Below are 8,433 nucleotides of genomic sequence, written 5' to 3' on the forward strand. Positions count from 1 at the left end.
GCCCCTAGGGTGTGACGGTGGGAAAGAGCACTGCTCCCCTCTTTAGCAGGAAGCCAGGTGGACTGGACTCCCGCGTCCTCGTGAGGCCATCAGCGCTGAGGTCACAGACCCCGAGCAGAGTGAAACCTATGGGGCCCCCCAGGAGACGGGGACCTGAGCCCGAGCACAGAAGAGGCACCGGGCAGGACACAAACAGGGCGAAGCCTCGGCTGAATGTCAATGAGCCGCTAAAAGCCGCTGCGCACTAGCCACGGACGCAGGGGAGTCCCACCCACAGACAGGTTCTCTCACCCGAGGATGCTCCTGACAAGCCTGGATCAGGACGGGAGGCTGGAGAGAAAGCCTCCCTCAAGGGACGCAGGCGCGAGGAGGGGAGCAGACCCCCAAGAAAGCCTGAAGCCTGGCCCAGCCCTGCCTTCCGCAGAACAAAAGCCTCCGGGAGCAGGTGAGCAAACCCTGTCTCCCCCGGGCACACGAGGACCCATTTGGGCTGATGGGAGGGTAAAGGAAAAGCAAGTCCTCCCCCGTGGGATGAGCAGGTGGGTCGCTGAGAAGGCCCGCCCCTCAGACCCAGGGCCACAGGGACTGAGCTGGGCGGGGCTCACAGAGACCCTCCCCCCTTCCCCTCCCCACACTAACAAGCACCAAGTAGAGAGCAGCAGGCTCTACAACGGGGAGGGAAAAGCAGGGAGAGAGACTCCCGCTGAGGCACAGACATGCAAGGAAGGCTGGAAGCGGAGGGTGAACAGAAGCACTGCAGAAACGCCCTCTGAAGTTCCGTCCCTCCCTAGCACATGGTCACATGGTGCACCGAGGGGAGCCAGAGCAACAATACGTCCAAAGTGAGCTTCACTCCTCACCCGACTGACCCCCATGCTCACAGCCGGACACACACAGGCCACTTCTAGGCATAAGCACTACCTACCTCAGTCTTCCTGGTCTTACTCACGATGTCTAACATTCAACACACAATGAGGAGATACACACACACACACACACACACAGTCAAGGGACAAAGCAATCCACAGAAACAGACCAAGGGATGACCCAGATGTTAGACTCTTAGGGAATTTAAAGCAACTATGACTAACATGTTAAAGGCCCTAGTGCAGCGGTTCTCAACCTGTGGGTCGCGACCCCTTTGGCGGTCGAACGACCCTTTCACAGGGGTCGCCTAAGGCCATCCTGCATATCAGATATTTACATTACGATTCATAACAGTAGCAACATTACAGTTCTGAAGTAGCAACGAAAATAATTTTATGGTTGGGTCACAACATGAGGAACTGTAAAGGGCCAGAAAGTTGAGAACCACTGCCCTAGTGGAAAAAGGAGACACAAATGGATGAACCGGTAAGGAACTCCAGCACAGGTGGAAACTGTAAAAGTGAAAGGGGAAGGTTAAAAATAAAAGCAAGCAGCCCTGGCCGGTATGGCTCAGCTGGAGGGTCATCCCATGCACTGAGGGGTCACTGGTCAAGGCACATGCATGGGCTGCGGGTTCGGTCCCCGGTCAGGGTGCTGGGGTCCGTGTGAGAGGCAACCGACGTTTCTTTCTCACGTTGATGTTTCTCTCTCTCTCCCTCTACCTTCTACTCTCTCTGAAATCAATAAAAACATGTTTAATAAATAAATAAAAATAAGCAAATAAGCAGAATGACCTCAACAGGTCCATCCTGAGATTTGACATAGTGAACTGAGGATAGGTCCATAGATATTATCCAACACAAATTACCCAAACTGATGCATAAAAAAAAAAGAGTAAGAGACACAGAACAATCCAAAAACTAAGAAATAATATTCAACAGTCTAACCTAAGTGTAATTGGACCCAACGTGCCCAGAGAACCCAAAGCAGGATAAATACCAAACACAAGCATCTAGCATATCACATTCAAACTGCTAGAAGCCAAAGATAAAATGCTGGAAACATTCAGAAAGAAAAGATACATTATATACAAAGGAACAAAGACACAGCAGACCCCATGCCAAAAACCAGGGAGACCAGAAAATGGCACATGGTAACACTAAGGGAATTTGAAGCTGCTGGTACAAGGTAACCAAAGCAGCAACAACCCAAATCCAGCTCAACTGAACAGACTGACTCAGTCCTCCAGCCTAGCAAAAAGTGTGCCCCTATAATGTGAGGAAAATTTGTGAACCTATAATTCTATATCCAGTGAAAATATCTTTCAAAAATGCCAAAAGCAGCAGACCTACACTACAAGAAATATTAAAGGAAATTCTTCAGGAATATGATACCAGATGGAAATATGGATCTACATAAAGAAATGAAGAACTCAGAGATGATTAAAATAAGGTAATATAAAATACTAGAGGCCCGGTGCACAACATTTGTGTACTGGGTGGGGTCTCTCAGCCTGACTTGTGCCTTCTTGCAGTCTGGGACACCTCAGGGGATGTCCGCCTGCTGGCTTAGGCCTGCTCAGCATGGGGAGCAGGCCTAAGCTGGCAGGTGGACATCCCCCGAGGGGTCCTTAGCTGCCAGGGTTCTTGTTCCGGCATTAAGAAGGGGTTCAGCAATCTAGAGAAGGGCTATGTGTAACTTAATAAAGAGTCCAGAGACGAAACATAATTTTGAAAGGCATTTGGGGGTCAGAGGAGCCTAGCTAAAGAAACTAAGATCTCCTCATCTCAGGACCCCTTGCTTTTTATTAACACAATTTATCCTAAGGTGAGGCGGAGATATACACATCAAAGGGTCAGGTTTCATATACAGAGGCCATTGTCAGATTATCAGGTTTTGGAGAAACTGCCTTCGGCTGTTCAGGTGTTTGGCCAGTAGGAGGCAATAATATGTAGATTAAGATGCCCTTAGCTGTCTGGCAGCAAGCAATTATCCTTTTCAGGTTTGGGAAAATGCCCTTCAGCCACTCGATTCAGCCCTGCTGTCTGGAATTGGCTTCCGGAACTTAGCGCTGCCGCAGAGGTGGGAGAGGCTCCCGCCACTGCTGCTGCGCTCACTAGCCGTGAGCCCGGCTTCTGGCTGAGTGGCACTCCACCTGTGGGAGTGCACTGACCACCAGGGGGCAGCTCCTGCATTGAGCGTCTGCCCCCTGGTGGTCAGTGCGTGTCATAGCAACTGGTCATTCTGCCATTCGGTCGATTTGCATATTAGCCTCTTATTATATAGGATAATGTAATTATATATTATATAAATGTTACATATTACATTATCCATGTATTTACATATAAGATACTATGTTATAACTTTTATATATGTATATGCTATCCTTTTCCTTATTTTAAATTGCTCTGTAGATAATTGTCTGAAGTAAAACAACAGAAATGTAGTGTAGGCTTACAGCATAAGTAAAAATAGAAAGTATGACAACAATAGCACAAAAGATGGGAGGGAGGAATTGGAGTGAGTGTGCTACTGTAAAGTTCTTACATTATACATGAAGTACTATAATATTACTTGAAGGTAGACTGTGATTAATTAAAGATGTAGACTGCAAGCCCTAGGGCAATCACTAAAAAAATTATAAAGAGAGGTATAAATAATAAAGCAAAAGTGGAGTAAAATTTAAAATACTCATTTAAAAAACCCCATGGAAATAGAGGGGAAAAGGAACAAAGAACAGATGGAAGAAATAGAAAACAAAATGATGGTAAATTTTAATGCAATCACATTGATAATTAATTATATGTAAATGACCAAAACATACCAATGAACAGATAGAGATAAGATTGGACAAAAAAATAAAGACTAAATATGTTGTCTGCAAGAGGCTCAATTTAAAGTAAAAGAACGGTGCACAAGGCTTGTGAAATCCCCGCCTGTGAGCACGACCGGGCATGTCGCTGCGGCACAGTTGGCCTTGGGACAGGGAACTTTTCCAAGTGGTTCTGACCTCATCACATGAGCTCTATTAAAAGCAGGGTTTTCTCCAGGAGGTGACAGAAGGGGAAACCGGGTAGCTTTGAAGCCTGAGAGGGATTCCTTGTGAGGGAGGCTCCACTGCTGAGCTGGAGGGGCCACAGGGCACAGATCAGAGAGTGGCTTCCAGGAGCTGAAAGAGATCAGCAGCTAACAAGACCATTGGGATGTCAGTCCTACAACCTGAATGAGTTTCCAGACTGTGAGATCTGGGCACAGCTCTGAGCTAACAGACAGGGGTTGTTTGAAGTCACTAAGTTTGTGGGAGTGGTGGGGTGGAGGGGGCTTATGGGGGGGGAACATCTGTAATACTTTGAACAATAAAGATAAATTTAAAAAAATAAAGTCACTAAGTTTGTGTTAATTTACTACATAGCAACAGAAATATAGATGGAAAAACATACCATGTAAACACTCATCAAAAGTACATGGAGTGACTAAATTACGATCAGATACTTTGGAACAAGGAACATTATCAGCAATAAAGACAGGCATTATCTATAATAATAAAAGCGCAATATGCTAATTAGACCGGACAACCTTCCTGACGAAGCCAGCGGACGTAGGGAAGCTGGTACCGGCAGCCGGGGGAAGGAAGGCTACCTCTGCATGAATTTTGTGCATCGGGCCTCTGGGATAATGATAAAGGAGTCAATTCATCAAGAAGATATAACAATCCTGCCCTGACTGGTTTGGCTCAGTAGATAGAGCCGATGCCTGCGGACTTAAAGGTCCCGGGTTCGATTCCCGTCAAGGGCATGTACCTCAGTTGTGGGCGCATCCCAGTAGGGGGTGTGCAGGAAGCAGCTGATCAATGTTTCTCTCTCATCTATGTTTCTGGCTCTCTATTCCTCTCCCTTCCTCTCTGTAAAAAAATCAATAAAATATATTTTTTTTTTTAAAAAGAAGAAGATATAACAATCCTAATAACAGAGCTTCAAAATATATGAAGAAAAACTGAGAGAACTGAAAGGAGTAATAAATCCACAATTACAGATGGAGCTTTTACAGTCCTCTCTCACTGATAGAACGAGTACCGAGGAAATCTGTCAGAACAGAGGAGACATGGACCTGCAGAACGGCTCCTATTTTGTGACGCATGTTGAGTGGGAACAAAAACACAGAAGACCCAGAGGGTGCGAGAACGGGTGAGACGTCCGTTTCTGGCTCCACTCCAGTCCCAGCCGAGTCTTTCCTCAACCTGCCTCGGAGACCTGTACAGTCTCACTAAATTACCCTTTTGCTTACGTTACACAGAATAGGTGTCTACTGTTTGCACACAAAGAACCTTAACTAAGCAGACAAATGTTACACACTTTGGAAAAATGAACAGTGTCTGGTGAATGTCTATTTGCACGAATAAAGGGGGGAGGGTTAATTGCCTAGGATATAATTCCAGACTCAAATCAGCCCAAGTCATCCTACTTTTCACATTCCGCTTACCCCCCGACCCCCGCCCCCGTACCTGTAGCCCAGTGGTAAATATCCCAGTCATTACTGGGCTCGTTAATCAGGCGATCATACAGGTTCAGCTGTTTCTCTGTCATTTGATGCAGATATTCTTTAGCAAAGAGGCTAAAAACGAGAGAGAGAGAGAGAGAGAGAGAGAGAGAGAGAGAGAGAAGAGAGAGAAGTTAAAAGGCCGGTCGTCTCCAGCCGAAGAGCAATGGCCCCCAGCCCCGCCCCCACCTGAGCAGGATGCAGTTCTCCAGCATCCCCCGCTTCCGGCTCTCATACAGCAGGCGGGCTCTTTTGGTCTCTATGGGCTCATCAGGTCGCTCCTGCCACGGAGGCAGAGGGATTTCAATCATATCCTTCTGGGAATCTGACGGGCTGTCACCTCTGTAGAAACGGCTGAAGGACGTCACGCTGGGCAAAGGAGACACAAGGTGCTGCCTTGACAGAGCAAGCATCTGAAACAAACAGACCAGACATCTTTTTAGCATCAGGTAACGTCCCCATCACCCTCCACACGCACTAGGCGCCAAACACGTCGGATTTCAGCCAGTCCTCCAGAAGCTTCACTGAGACTGGCCCATTACAGCTTAGAGGCCCAGGCTCAGGGAGGCGAGAACACAGACCCGGGTCCCTCCGACAGTAACTGCAGTCAGACCCGAAAGCCAGCTCTGACGGCCAACACGTTCTTAACCAGTGCACTTCCAGAAGCTCTTCGGCAGACGTATGTGCTCCCCCGATGCACTGCCTTCCGGTGCGGTGTGTACTCTTGTCTCTTGACCGTGTTAAAATCTGAGCATGCAGTGACGGCATGGGCCCTAATCCTCCAAGGGCTCCCAATCTAGAGAAGGGCAAAGCCTACCACGATGCCACGAGAAGGTGTTCGTGTCAGCAAGATGGCAGGACAGGACACACTCTCCTGCTCCCAGAAACCATCAACTCCGTAACACACGGACCGGTTCCCTTTAAGAGAAATCCCGAAACCAGTGAAGAGGCTCCCAAACCCCGGGCAAGCACAGAGCAGCTGCATCAAAGCTGGAAGGAAAAGCCATGACAGTCATTCATCTCGGTCCCTCCCCCTGGCTCAGCCTGGTCCGACTGAAGAAAATCTTCAGTCTCCCTCAGGAGAGAAAGGGGAGCCTGAGACATACGCCCAGCATGCCGGCCTCTCGGGGGGCTGCCAGACTGGCTAGTGTTTGTTCTCTCTGAATCTAAGTGCTGGCAGGAGATGGCACCAGGTTGGGTGCTGTTGAGAACAAACCACACTCCCCCACCATGGCCCCTGCCCCTGGCCCGGCATAGAACGAGCAGGAGAAAACCCCCAACTCCTGGCTTTTTACATGGAAATGTATTAAAACTCCCCAACCAAAATACAGAGAGTGGCCGAATGGATAAACCAATGAGATCCAACTGCCCTGGCCAGTGTGGCTCAGTTGGTTGGAGCATCGTCCCATACATGGAAAGGTCACAGGGCCAATCCCTGGTCAGGGCTCGTATGAGAAGGCAACCGATCAATGTTTCTCTCGCCCATCGACGTATCTCTCTCTCCTTCCCCTCTCTCTCTCAAGTCGATAAGCATGTCCCTGGGTGAAGATTTAGAAAATAATAATAATAAGTAAGACCCAACTATATGCTGTTACAAGAGACTCATTTTAGATGTAAGGATACACATGGGCTGAAGTGAAAGGATGAAAAAAACATATTCCATGCAAAAGTGAGCAGAATGACCCTACTCATCTCAGACAGCACAGACTTTAAGTAAAAAACTGTCAGGGAAAAAAACCTGTCAGAAGATAAAGAAGGGCATCCTATCTAATAATAGAGAAACGTGGTAATTAATCGTAACTTCGATACCCTTCCCATTGGCTAATCAGCAGGATATGCAAATTAACTGCCAGCCAAGATGGTGGCCAGCAGCCACGCAGCTGAAGCGAACATGAGGCTTGCTTGCTCCAGTGACTGAGGAAGCCAAGGTTCCCTGCCTGCCGCAGCCCAGCTCTGAGCTCCGGATGCAACAATGTTGCAATTATAGAAGCTAAACAAACCCAGATACCTGCTTTCAGCCGCCAGCGGGCTCAGAGCTTAGAGCGCCAGTGATGGTAACAGAGTTTCAATTATAGAAGCTAAACAAACTCCAGATACCTGCTTTCAGCCAGCCATGGCCTCAGAACTGGAGCCGGCTCTCAGCTCCAGTGACAGCCATAGAAGGTAAATAAATCCCAGAATAAAAAAAAAAGAAGAAAAAAAGAGGCTGGGAGCTTCAGTCACCTGCCAGCCTGAAAACGGCCCTCAGCCCTTCACCCAGACTGGCCAGGCACCCCAGTGGGGACCCCCACCCTGAAGGGGGTGTGACCAGCTGCAAACAGACATCAGCCCGTCATCCAGGCTGGCCAGGCACCCCAGTGGGGACCCCCACCCTGAAGGGGGTGTGACCAGCTGCAAACAGCCATCAGCCTGTCATCCAGGCTGGCCAGGCACCCCAGTGGGGGCCCCCACCCTGAAGGGGGTGTGACCAGCTGCAAACAGCCTGGCCGTCATCCAGGCTGGCCAGGCACCCAAGCGGGACCCCCACCCTGATCCTGGACACCCTTCAGAGCAAACCAGCCAGCCCCCTCCCGTGCACCAGGCCTCTATCCTATATAGTAAAAGGGTAATATGCAAACTGACCCTAACAGCAGAAAGACTGGGAATGACTGGTCACTATGACACACACTGACCACCAGGGGGCAGATGCTCAATGCAGGAGCTGCCCTCTGGTGGTCAGTGCGCTCTCACAGGGGGGAGCTCTGCTCAGCCACAAGCCAGGCTGATGGCTGCCAGTACAGCAGTGGTGGTGGGAGCCTCTCCTGCCTCCTCAGCAGCGCTAAGGATATCTGACTGCAGCTTAGGTCTGCTCCCCGCTGGCAAGTGGACATCCCCCGAGGGCTGCTGGGCTGCCAGAGGGATGTCTGATTGCCATCTTAGGCCCAATCCCCCGGGGAGCAGGCCTAAGCCAGCAAGTGGTCACCCCCGAGGGGTCCCAGACTGCGAAAGAGAGCGACAGGCCAGGCTGAGGGACCCCCTACCCCGAGTGCA

The 8,433-nt window shown here is 49.4% G+C and overlaps 1 protein-coding gene across 1 annotated transcript; it reads right to left on the reverse strand.

Moving 5' to 3' along the window:
- Positions 1-3,217: 3,217 nt before the first annotated feature.
- Positions 3,218-7,093, reverse strand: SDHAF2 (succinate dehydrogenase complex assembly factor 2). The gene is made up of 4 exons (XM_006107242.3): positions 6,221-7,093; positions 5,593-5,816; positions 5,369-5,478; positions 3,218-4,036 (listed from the first exon to the last, which is right to left on the reverse strand). The coding sequence occupies exons 1-4, from the start codon at positions 6,386-6,388 to the stop codon at positions 3,882-3,884; spliced, it is 657 nt and encodes a 218-aa protein (XP_006107304.3). The 5' UTR covers positions 6,389-7,093; the 3' UTR covers positions 3,218-3,881.
- Between the last annotated feature and the right edge of the window lie 1,340 nt (positions 7,094-8,433).

Source organism: Myotis lucifugus, unplaced genomic scaffold (genome assembly GCF_000147115.1).
Source record: "Myotis lucifugus unplaced genomic scaffold, Myoluc2.0 scaffold_1074, whole genome shotgun sequence".
In the NCBI taxonomy this organism is placed as follows: Eukaryota; Metazoa; Chordata; class Mammalia; order Chiroptera; family Vespertilionidae; genus Myotis; species Myotis lucifugus.

Excerpts from the sequence above, each read along its gene's own strand:
- SDHAF2 (XM_006107242.3), bottom strand. The coding sequence starts at position 6,388 with ATGCAGCTGCTCTGTGCTTGCCCGGGGTTTGGGAGCCTCTTCACTGGT. Across the intron at positions 5,817-6,220 it reads CACCTTCTCGTGGCATCGTG|ATGCTTGCTCTGTCAAGGCA; the intron begins GTAGGCTTTGCC and ends TGTTTGTTTCAG. Across the intron at positions 4,037-5,368 it reads TATTTACCACTGGGCTACAG|CTCCTGGAAGCCACTCTCTG; the intron begins GTACGGGGGCGG and ends GATCTCTTTCAG.